A 12,872-nucleotide genomic window follows, 5' to 3' on the forward strand; every position below is an offset into this window, starting at 1 on the left:
ATTGATGTTTTCCAGGGTGACTTTCACTGTGATGTGTGTGTTTAGGAGAAAAAACTTGCCATGACAATAATGGTACATTATAGTAGAGGTGTTTCCATTGGGTCAATAGACAGAAAGCAAATACATTGGAGGGAGAGATGGGTTGTGCCGATGACTGGGGGAAATGTATGTAAATTATGTATACAGAGATGATTATTCGAATTTAAGATCTGTCCTTAGGGTCTTGGCATGCTGTCGGTCTGGCTCATTGTTGAGAAGGATATGCAACCTTAATGTCAAATGAGAAGCTATGTAAGATAAGATTTACACCTCTCCGTAAATCAAGCTGATAAGTGCTCCTTATGAACAGAATTTACTTGGCCTATAGGGTGGCATTGTCCCTAGGCTTTATTTATATATATAAAAAAGAAGTTAATAACTAAGAACTACCAGCTGAAAATGATCAGGCCAGCTGCATGCTAAGTAGAGAAATTAACATAACTGTATTCAGGGCTGACTTTGAGTATGCTGTGTGTTTCTTGAAAGTAAAGGAAGGATGCTATTTTTGTATTTTAAAATGAAAAAGCGCTGAGGGCTTGTGTTTTTCTGGTGAGCGTTTCTCTCGAAACAACTCTTTTATTGTGCTGATGAAGATGGGCTTTGTTTTTCAGGTTCCATGGGAGGATATCGAGAGAAGAAGCAGATCAATTATTGAGCGTAGCAGAGGGAAGTTATCTTATTCGTGAAAGCCAACGGCAACCTGGAACGTACACTTTGGCTTTGAGGTTGGTAATTAATATTTCATTTTGAGGCTATTAGAATATTTATGAATACTCTTGAGGGGAATATTAGAATTAGCTCTTTTCCATTTTTATTTATGAATCTTCTTGAAATAAAGGTTTAACTGAGTTATATTTTTGTGGCCTAGTTCTACCTTCAAAGTCCTTTAACTTAACAGGCAATTGAAATATTGGGGCATTGTAAACTTAGAAATGCTTATTTTAAATCTTCTCACTTTACCTCTCTCCCTGTTCTACTTTCGATACTTGTCCTCTCCTGTTATCTTCCTCGCTCTACCAAAAGTTTAAATTGAAAGCTGCTGGAATTGTAAACAGGGGCCTTTCTTAACACCACCCCTCTTGCATTATTCTGCAGATCACAGTGTGTGTAGGTGATGGTTTTTAAAAAGCACATTTGTAGTGGTTGTTATTTTTAAAGAGAAGAATAACAAATAGGCTGTTCAGTCCATCAGGGTTATCTCTCAATGTATGAGAGCCTTTCAGTGGCTTTTTGATACAGTCTTAATATCTAGACAAAATCATGTCCATCTTGCATGTCTATGGAACAGCTTAATAGCACTTTCCATTTGATGCTGCAGCACTAAGCTCGAAGTGCAGGAGTTTACGTCACTCTCACTGGCAACACCACCAGCAGATACAAGATAGTGTGGGACATGGATAGGCAAACTAAGGCCCGGGATCCGGAGCCGGCCCAATCGCCTTCTAAATCCGGCCCGCAGATTTAGCGTATTTTTACATGAGTAGAATGTGTGCTTTTATTTAAAATGCATCTCTGGGTTATTTGTGGGGCATAGGAATTCGTTCATATATATTTTTTCAAAAGATAGTCCTGCCCCCCACAAGGTCTGAAGGACAGTGTACCAGCCCTCTGCTGAAAAAGTTTGCTGACCCCTGGAGAACACACACTGACTCTTGTTCAGGTTCCCAAGTGAGAAGCCTTCCTATTAAGTGTATGGTTTTATTCAGCTGTAATGCAGATGAGTGAGAGGCCAGTGCAAATGAGGACTGGTTTTATCTATGCAAAAGTCAGTGTGCATTAAAAGATATAGTTAAGCGTCAACCAATTATAAAATAGCTAGTGCCATCTTTATAACTGGTCCACTGTGGTCAGTGGACTAGGGGGACTTGACTAGTCTCCTGAATGTTCCTGGTAAATTAAGAGTATTGAAGTATCAAAGCTTGGCACCTCCTTCCCAAAGCCCGGAAAACTTATGCCAGGTGTAGGGAAGTAGGCACGATGCTGCATGTGTGCAGTGACAGGACATTGCAATGACACTGTTTTTCCATATGAAAAATTTCACCGCACACCTCTGAACTGGTCAAAGTTTTGAAAATTTGAAGCCAGAAACTAACTTTATTCAACTTGTTCACCAGTCTAGCTGTTGTATGCTTTTGGCTTGTATAGTCTTCTGTTATGAATAAATCATCTTTGTCACCATTCCCACCCCCACAACTTGAAACTTGCTGGGATGAAACCATTGCTTGCTGACAGAACTGCCATCTTAAATTATCCTCAACCAAATTTTCAAACTTGTCAAAACCCAGTAATGTGAACTTCCTTACACTAAATTGCCTCAACCTTTCATGTACGTATTCTGCCCTTGAAAAAACAAGGCTACTTGGGTTGTTTGTCTAATGCAGAAGTCGCCATCGTGGTGCCCTCCAGATACTGTTGGACTACAATTCCCAGTATCCCTGACTGTTGGCCATGCTGGCTGGGGCTGATGGGAGCTGGAATCCAACGTCTGCTGGCCACCATGCTGGCTGTGCCTGGTGTTATCCAACATTCTTTCTGACGCATAGAAACTACTGTTTCTGTCCTCCCAATCTCTGCAGCCAGAGACACAACTGCAGACACATGAATACAGCTAACATAGACTAGTACAATAGACGATGTGTTCTGCACAAATGGATTTCAGTAATTGTTCTGGATCCTGGTCATAGTTCATTTTTCTTCTTACTATCTTTCTGAGGTTGAGGATTTAGGGATTTGGTGCGTGGCTGGGTTCAAGGCAACTGTCACATTTTCTATTGGGCTTAGCTGCATTTCCCTGAGCAGAATCGTCTCTGGTTTGGCTTGGCTCCCTGGTTTATCCAGCCTCTGTGCCAGTTTTAACTGACGCGTTGTCCTCACTATGAAGTTACTAGCAAATCAAAGAGTGATTCTGTCAGAGACATTCTGGCCACGTGTCAAGATTATGATCCATGTGGGGAGAGCTTATTAAACACTGGGGAAGAGTTTCTGTGCATTGCAGGAGAATACGTAAATGGTTTCAACCTCTGCGTGAACAAATGAGACATAATCAGGGTGTTCTTCCAGTGTTGTGTGTAAACCATCTGGGAAGAGACACTCTCATTCTGCATTCTGTAGGACATTCACACTGAGCTGATGGAACTTGGTATCCAACAACATCTGCGGGGTTACTGCTCCGGTGCACTTCTAAAGTTTTGGATTACCAAACATCTACAGCGCACCATTAGAGGAAGGCTCTGCCTAATGATGCTGGTTGTATGAACTGATTCTGTTGGAAAGCATTGCATCTGAGGTCACAGAAAAGTCTGTGATGGTCCATTCATATAGGCATGTCATCACTTGATGTCATAGCTGTCCACTACTGTGTGAAGCAACTTTTAAGAGCGCATGGAATTCTTCAGCAGGCAAGTTCATGTGGAAAGGGCTCACTAAGAGTTGGAAGTTTAAAAACCACGGTTGTGGTTATTTCTGATCTTCGCTTCCAGCAAGATCAGTGGATTTTATTGATATTTACCAGAATATAGGGCTCATTCTGGTATGGTGTACTTTTTAAAAGTTGACTGACAAATAGAACCTTGAAGAAAATAAGGCAAATAGATCTCTTATCTTTCTAGGCAGGTACATGGGGACGGTAGAAATTGTTCTGGAGTTTCTCAACAAGGTCTTTGTTGACAGATGGAGAACCTTTCTCAGCAAGGTTACCACACCGTTACAGAATAAATGAGTCACAGGCCTTAGTACCAAGCTTTTGACTCATTTCAATCATTTGAAGCCCTGTATAAACTGGCTATTGTGTCGTGAGCAGGCATAAGCAACAGCCTGTTTCAGCAAATGTGCTTCACTTAGACTGTGCACACATAGCCAACTTGAAAGGTCACTCTTTTTCTCAATCCGGATCAAACCTGGTTTGAAGGGGAAAAACCCAAATGCAGCATTTCATAAGAAATGACAGGATAGGTATGGATTATGGGAGTGTTAACTACCCTTTTTTCATGCTTGGTGTACTAGATCACTGATTAATTATTTCCTTATAAGCGGCACATATTATATAAAAACCAGAATCATAAGCTGACAGTTAATCTATGTGGTAAAAAATAATAGGAGCATGCAAAAAAGCTGAACCGTAAAGTATTTGGGGTACCTCCTCTTCTTATCATTTTTAAAACATGATTTCTGAAAGTAATATTTATAAAGTTTTTGGTGCCTTGTCCCCCCCCCCCCCCAAAGCATATGTGAATCAGTTATGAGTAACTTAGCAACTGGAAGGTTGTCTTTGACTCTCACTAGACCTTCTCTGTCAGTTTGTTACATAATAGCTTTTGTAGATGTTAATATTTTCCTTCCGCGGTGCATCAAGGTCTCGTTTTCTTACAACTCACCCTGTGCAGTTAGATGTGTTGTAAATCAGTTGGTTTTCAGTGGCCTTGATCATACCTTAATCCTGCATACATCTGAGCCATTAAAATATTTTTATCTAATTTTGTTTGGAGTTTGCATGGAACATTTACTAAAGCCTCTGGACCTGTCAATGCAGTCTTTTTATTGTGTGTTAACTCGTTAGGCTTGTCTGTTTTATAGCACATGTTATAGACAGCCACAGCGGCCAGTGAATATATATATTCAAAGAAAGATGTTGGGTGATATTTTGGTGTTGCTGGGGGGGTTATCTGTATAATACTGGTGTTGTTGTTCTATTTGCCTTATATAACTTAATGCTTTATTGTGTTTGTTATATCGCAGCCTATTCTGAGATTATTTTTAATGAAGAGTGGGCCGGAACTCTGCTAAATAAATAATATGTGATGTGATATCCACACAAGTCTCTTAACACATATGACTAGGAAGGAATTCTACAGTGCTTTCCCTTTTGTGGTCTTTCAGAGTTCCTAACTTTTCCCTGTCTTGTTTCCTCTATTTCCATGACCCAGAGTGAAATGGAGAATAGTATGCGCTAAGTATATCTCTGGGGAGGGCATGAATGCAACAGCTGCTCATAAATTTTGGGTGCTAGTAGTGGCCTTTTAGGTTAGCAGTTTGAAGTCTAAAATGCCATGGCAACCAAGAAAAGCACTCCTTGTGGATGATTCATCTCGTAAGATAAGAAAGCTGTGTCAAACCTGGATGCAAGCATTTATACCTTTTCATAACCTCAGGATATATTATGCTACTGCGCGTTGCGCTTGACTGTTCGAAAGATTCAGTTCCTGGTGGGGCTAAAGCACACATGCTCCAAAACTCCCTGAAGTTTGCATCGACTACTGCGGACTTCAGGCACAACAGGGTGGTATATGGTTTATATTCCTATTCTTTAATTTATGGCTGTGTGTTGCAGAGGTGCTTTTGCATTTTTAGTTCATACATGAATAGTGTGCTTTTACATTTCCCCCCAAAAAATCAAATTGGAGCATTGTTGTCTGTATCCCAGAAGCGACATTTATTGTCGTGCATTGCGAAGAGGCAGGGCAAACAAGTAAATTTGCTTGTTTCAGTCTATAAAGCCTGTGGTGGCTTGGGCCATGTGCACACCAGTCGCTGCCTCATCCTCTTATATGTCATTGCAAGTCCATCAATACTGTATCTGTGCTTAGTCTGTACGTGAAGTGCTCACACTATTCCCAGTGGCTGACCCAACAGTTATGGATTTTTTGCAGAAGCCAAAGCTTACACATATATATCTTCTTGAAATGCTGTATGCCATTTCTTCTGAGAGCTGGCATTTAGTTACTGGTATGGCGTTGCTTTGATAAATGGTTGGCTTGATAGATTGTTGTTTTATATTTAAGCCAAGTGGATTCTTGGCATCGTCATTCAGCTAGATCAGAGGGGTACAGTGGTCAGCTGAATCCAGTCAAGGCAGAAAATCTGCCTTTTGCAGTTCCCCCTTGCAGTTAGAAGCAAAATAATAAGCTCAAGGTTGTATTTCAGGAAGCAGCATTTACTGGCATTGGTGGACAACTGTGGTAGGATTCTGTTGCAGTCTATTGTGTTGATGGCATTTGCTCTGTGGCTCATTGGTCTCAATCCAGTGTTTAATAGACTGGATTATTGGCTTCGAAGTGAATGCCCATGGAACTGAGGAGAGTGGATTTTTGTCAAAAGAGAATAGAACTTGGGAGATGCGTTGAAATTAATGCAAACTATTTATTAATATTAGTTTAAGAGCACTGTTCTTAGTTCTCTGCATTCAGAAGCAGCAAAGTTTATCAAAGAGGCGCAGGGTGGGGACTCTGGCCAGAACAGATTATTGCATTTTTATCCAGATCGCAGCTGAGGGGATATAAGGGTAATAGAATACATTGAAATGTGAATTAGAAATTCCTTACAGCTGAAAGGAACAGGAAATCCCTAATTAATTCCAGAAGGTGTTAAAACCTACCTTTAAAGTCAGCTAAACAGTAGGGCCTGCTTAACGGCAAGACCTATAACAGATGATGACAATAATAAGACATCGTCCCCCGTCTCAGTTTGGTAGTGAGAGCCTTGTTTAATTAGGACAAAGATAATAAGGAAAGCGAGGAGGAATTGTACCGGCGGTAGGCGTTGGAAGTGCAGGAACACACTCTGTTCCTTTGAGATGATAGCTGCTGCTGCTGCTGTTGCTACATGATGTTTAGCTGGTTACCATAGTTTCCTTTCCTGCAAACCCTATTGTTGCATTATCAGAAATACGGGGGGGGGGGGGGATGTGGAAATAAGGCGCCTGCAACATGAAATGGCAAAACTAATTTGCTTCGGAACTTAACTTGAAAATTACGGAGCAATATTAAGGACATTTGGATAGACGGGGTGCAATGAAGGTCAAACTTGTCTGAAGAGAGATTAGGAGAGAGCTTTCATTGGATTCATTTCCATTCCAGGAGCTTCCTGTCAGCTGAGATCCCCATGTGACATGGGGTAGTTGCAAACGGTGGAGTCATTGGTGAAATAGGAGCTGTCAGCTGAACAATAGGAGTCCTAGGCTAGAAACAATATGGACTACGTGCCATCGGCCATCCTAATAAAACATTTGAGGGGCTTCACCCACCCACCCCAAAGTTAATGGGGACTGCCATTCAAATGGTATCCATGTGATTGGTTATGCAAGGATTGGTTACACACACACACACACACACACACACACACACACACACACACCAGTATTTTATTCAAGTTGGCAAGAGCTATGGCAAGCATGGTGCAAGAGTCAGAAATGCTACTAAGACTTGAGGTTGAAATCTGAGCCCAGGAGGTGAACACACTGAAAGGCAGGGGACTACAGACTAGCTAAGTAGCAAGTGAAGGGAAAGAGGACTAGAAAAGAAAAAAGAGGAATAGGGTTGAAGGAAGGAGGATAAGGATGTGGAGGAAATGCTGGGTCCGAGAACAGGAGTTGCTGCACACCAGGCATAGGCAAACTCGGCCCTCCAGATGTTTTGGGACTACAATTCCCATCATCCCTGTTAGCTAGGGATGATGGGAATTGTAGTCCCAAAACATCTGGAGGGCCGAGTTTGCCTATGCCTGCTGCACGCTATGGTGGTAGTGGAGAAATGGTGATGATGTGTGGGTCCTGTGGATTGGATACCAAAGGAAGAAGAGATCATAAGCTGCTAGGGATATATATATATATATATATATATATATATATATTTGCTTTCGTAGATTTTCACGGGTATAGGAATATATATATATTCTAATGCAACTACCACATAGCCTAGCTGATACAGCTTTTGGATTTGTACGTCAGGTGATTACTGATAATCCTTTTAGGCCTTAGCACTGCAATAGTATCCATGGAAAATTCCTGGCTTACGTGAGCTATGAAAACAGAAGAGTCAGGCTTGCTCACATTATCAGGTTCAAACTCATTCTACAGCAAACAGCCTATTAGAATGGGATGGTGTGGAATTCAGTGTTTGGAGCACGTGCAACATATGCATACCTATGTAAACTACCTTGTTGGATCAGACTAAGAAGGTCTGTCTAATCCTGCCCCGAGAGGCTTACAAGCTTTAATTTGACACAGGAAGGGAACAGAGGAAGCTTGAGGTCCAGGGTGTATCCTGAGCCCTGCTGCGAGACATAAGCCAGGGTCTCTGAGTTTAGACTTTGGGATTCCCGGACCTTTCCCATCTGTATCCTCTTCCTCTCTTTTTGCAATAGGGTAATTAAGGTGATTCTATTAGAATTCCCAAGTGAATGTCAGGCAGGGAGGGAGGGGGGAAGAGATGGAGTGGAATTCTGGTGGAGACGGAAGGTTGGAGGAGGCTTAGAAAGGGAGAGTGAATGTTGGGGGGGGGGGAGGTTGTTGAGAGTCTGTTGAGAGTGGTGGGTTCTAGAAGGGGGGCACTTGGTGGGGGACATGAAGCTGGGCTGGGCAGCTCTTCAGGATCAGTAGTCCAATAGTAGGATCAAGTGTGCCCATCAGTGACCACGAGAAGGAACTCTGAAGGTAGGAGCAGCTCCGAGGCCCAGAGGAGATGAGTGGTATATAAATATTATTATTATTATTATTATTATTATTATTATTATTATTATTATTATCATTATCATCATCATCATCATCACCCGTCACTGGTGCATGTGGCTTGGCTCCCTGGCTTGACTTGTCCACAGATGTTGAAAGCTTGGCAGGTCCTCAGCTGTGGTCCCCAGATTATATTTTCTGTTGTGAATATCTGGTTGCTTACAAAGTTGAACCGTATGGCCTTTCCATGCCTCTATTCTCTTTACTCTAAGGCTGCGTTCACATCACACCTTGAAATCACGGGGTCATTCCATTAAAATGGCAACATACACACTCATCGATCCTAAACACGTTCTAGATCTTTTAAAAGAGAATTCCCCAAAGTTTCAGGATCTTGCTCCTGTGTGGAATGGGTTTTAACAGGAAGGAAAGTATACTTTAATTGAAATTTATCCCTCCAGATATCCACAAATGTGAGCTGAACAGAGTTTTAAAGTCCCCTCCTTGGCAGCAAAACCAAAAGCTTAGGAGTTAGGCTGCGAAACCTTGTTTGGAGCAAGTCCGCTTCAGAAAGAATCAGGCAACAAGCTGAGAAGTTTAAAAATAAGCCTTATTTTATTATTATCATGCATTAATTCACAGCAACAGTAGCAGTAAAAACTATGCAGGCAAAATACTGTTCTGGATTTGCAGGGGACACCCCTAAACCTGGAGATTAATAAATGGTAGGATTTTGAGGATTTGAAGTATTGAAGGGAAGACTGGAGGTCAGTGGGAAAGTGCAGGCTCCAGTTTCTTTCCAAGCCAGGGCCTCACCTGGGATAGAGACAGGAACATGCCAAAAGGGGTTAATGGCCCATCAGAGAGCCAGGGAGAGATGCCTTGGACTCCAGGGCTGCCCTGCTGTGGAGGAAAAGCCCCTCTTGACAGGACCCTGCTGTCAGATGTGATTCCCTCCATGCAGATGGAAAGTGGCAATAGGAGAATAAAGCATATTTCTTGGAACTACAACCGTCTCCGCCGCCATGTCTCCGTTCTCCCAAGGAACACTGACTCTGGGCGAGTGCCTGGACCCCCCTGGCATTGGTTATGTAAATGTCAGTTTTGTTACAAAAGTTGGAGGTGGATTAATGAATGTTAGAAGGATGCTGGAAAGAAGTTATATGGCTTTAGCAGAAATGTTATAAAGAATTAAGTAAGTATAGATTGATAATGGGTAAAGGTGTAAAATGTAAAGCTAAATTGCGTTAAGACAAATTATGGAGCTAAATTTGAGAAAGAGGGAAAGGATTTGCTGAAACAACTAATTGAACTAGAATACAAAAAAGGGAGGTGTGAGGAAGTCAAGGAAATAAGTAAAGGAAAGATAAGGACATGAAAATACTGGTTTCTTTTTTTCTTTTTTAAATGTTTTTGCCTCTTAAATGTTTTTGTTTTTTCTTTTTTAATGTTCTGATGTATTGTTGGTGTTTTTTATTGTATTCTTTCTTTTTTCATTTATTTTTGAAACTTTGTAACCTTTTATTGTGTGCTTTCTTTTTTCTGTATCTGTTAAACTCTAATAAATATTTAAAAAAAACAAACAAAAGTTGGAGGTGACACCCAACTTTTGTAACAAAACTGACATTTACATAACCAATGCCAGGCACATGTGGAAGAGGCATGTCTGCATCCAACACAGGTCCAAGGAAGAGAGAGGGGAACACGAAGTGCAATATGTTCCTTTCTCTCCAGGAGAGTACGGAAAAGGACCTCACACAGAGCCCTCTCTGCCAATTGCATTTGTAAGGTCCAAGCCCCTGCCTTTCAGCACTGCAGCTTTGCAGACTTAGCCCCATTTCATGCTGCAGGAGCCCCAAATGGATGGTGTGTACACAGCTTTGGTTTTAAGGGAAAGGCCTCTAGCAGGCTTAAATCTGCACAGGGCAGAAGCGTAGCAAGATTTATTTTGTGTTATTTCTTTGCACCATCTCTGCGTGTGACCCTTGAGAAAGAGGTCCCTGCCCCCGAGGGGGCTTACAACCTTTAATTTGACACAGGGAGGGAACAGAGGAAGGTTGAGGTCCAGGGTGGATCCTGAGTCCTGCTGAGAGACATAAGCCAGGGTCTCTGAGTTTAGACTTTGGGATTCCCGGACATTTCCTATCTGTATCCTCTTCCTCTGCTTTTATTTTCCTTTCTGTCTCCTAGCTCCTAAGACAGGTAGGCCGCAGAGGCTCCTGTGGCTCCGCGAAATTGTCGGGAAAACGCCCTGGGGGTGCCTGCAAGCCCACGAATCTCTGAGCGTCCTCCAGTATGCACAGCACTGGAAAAGGCATTTCCCTTCTTCTCCAGGGCACTCAGCGACATATACCAGCTGGTATATGCACATTTAATCTTCTGGCAAAACACAGCAAAAGAGCTGGACATTGTAGATCTAATTTATTTACACACTATGTGCAGACAAAGGCATAATGGCGTCCGTTCTCTCCAGCTCCGAGAGAACAAGTAAAAGTGAAAGTACATTACAGCGGAAGAAATAAGACTGTCTTCCGTTTCTCACGCTCTTCTCAGACAGGTATGTGATTTACAACAATCTCATCTGCAGCATCTGAGGCATGAAATGCTAACAGAAATGAAAGAAGGGGAGGACGCCACGTGTAAAAATGGTATTTTGGAAGTTGTGGTATGTTAATTCCATGGGGAATCAATTCCCCTCATGTGCCAAGAGGTCGTGGCGCCAACAGGGGTGGGGTGGGGGGAGCGGGCCCGTCTCACCCCAGCCCCTCGTCCCCCTGCTTTCGAGCCTGGGGTCTGGCCGTGTGCCCAGGCAGGAGCAGCGAGCATCCACAGCCAGTGGTGACGTGGGCATGGGCAGCAGGACAGGGGTGCTTGTTCTGGTAATCTAGCCTTCTGTTTCCAACAGTGGCCAGTCAGATGCCTCTGCAAGTTCCCAAGCAGGGCATCAAAGACATGCTGATTTTGTGTGTAGGGAGACAACAACTTCCTTTGTCTCTTTCCCCCCATTGAGATGCAGGGTGCTCTTTCCAAGAAAAAGCACAGGCAGGTTGTAGGCACCAGGAATGTTTTGTGTGTTTTTTTAAGTAATGCTCTGTGAATTAAACTAGAAACTAAAAGGTAAAGGGACCCCTGGCCATTAGGTCCAGTCATGGCCGACTCTGGGGTTGCGGCGCTCATCTCACTTTATTGGCCGAAGGAGCCGGCATACAGCTTCCAGGTCATGTGGCCAGCATGACTAAGCCGCTTCTGGTGAATCAGAGCAGCACACTGAAACGCCATTTACCTTCCCGCCAGAGCGGTACCTATTTATCTACTTGCACTTTGACGTGCTTTCGAACTGCTAGGTTGGCAGGAGCAGGGACCGAGCAATGGGAGCTCACCCCGTCACGGGGATTCGATCCACCGACCTTCTGATCGGCAAGTCCTAGGCTCTGTGGTTTAACCCACAGCAGCACTCGCGTCCCTAAACAAGAAACTAGAAAGCAATAAATTGAACAATCTCCATCTTCACTGGCAATGCATTCTGAAGTGATAAGAGAAATGTAAAAAAGAAAAAGTTGATAGTATAGGAATGAACAGTGAAGAGACTCAAAAAGAAATTTGGGAGTTTTAGGATGAAACTATTAAAAAAATTAAGTAAAAGGTTGATTAGATTAAAGGGATTAACTAAGGGCTCAGGTGACTGGACCAAATTCTTAAAAAGCTAGTGCTGCTTTGTTCCTTCCTTGGAGAGAAGAGGGGAAAGAGAGAGGGTGGTTCGCAATGTCCAGAACCATGTGCATCTTTACTTCCAGTGGGCCAGTGGGCCATATCACATGATATTTTAAAACAAGAAGTTTTAGGTGCAATTCAGCAGGAAAGAGCTTGCAAGATTATTATTTTAGCAGGTTCTTGTACTTCCCGCCAGTGTGTCTCATAACGGCACATCTCTGGCATAATCTACAGTAGGCCTGAAAAGCAAGATGAGCGCCGCACCCCATGGTCGCCTTTGACTGGATTTAACCGTCCAGGGGTCCTTTACCTTTTTTTACAGCAGGGAAACTGCCAAACTGGCCAAAGATGAATGAAAGCTGGAACTGCCTAGATGGGAAACTGTGGCCCTCCAGATCTTGTTATACTAAGGACTCCCATCACCCACTGCCTGATGTTGATGGGAGTTGAGTCCAATAACATCTGGAGGGCCACAGTTTCCCATCTAGGCTGTTCCAGCATTCATTCATCTCTGGCCAGTTTAGACTACAGTACCTAAAAAAACACATGGGATCACATAGGGTGGAGCAGCCCTGGAACAAAAACAAAAGATGATAGTTGCCAACGCCCCTAGCCTTGGGAATCCTGTGCTAGGTCATAAGTCTTCAGAAGCTCCTGTTCAATGCTCTGTGATGTGATCCCG

At 42.9% G+C, this 12,872-nt stretch overlaps 1 protein-coding gene across 3 annotated transcripts in view; it reads left to right on the forward strand.

Moving 5' to 3' along the window:
• CHN1 (chimerin 1) overlaps positions 1-12,872 on the forward strand; it is a 101,829-nt gene that overhangs the window by 35,678 nt on the left and 53,279 nt on the right. For all 3 annotated transcript variants that reach the window (XM_028749208.2, XM_028749190.2, XM_077916884.1), the window contains one exon: positions 651-764. In XM_028749208.2, the coding sequence (XP_028605041.1) occupies positions 651-764 (114 nt within the window). The remainder of the gene's footprint in view (positions 1-650; positions 765-12,872) is intronic.

The sequence above is a fragment of the Podarcis muralis genome, chromosome 1 (assembly GCF_964188315.1).
Source record: "Podarcis muralis chromosome 1, rPodMur119.hap1.1, whole genome shotgun sequence".
NCBI classification, from domain to species: Eukaryota; Metazoa; Chordata; class Lepidosauria; order Squamata; family Lacertidae; genus Podarcis; species Podarcis muralis.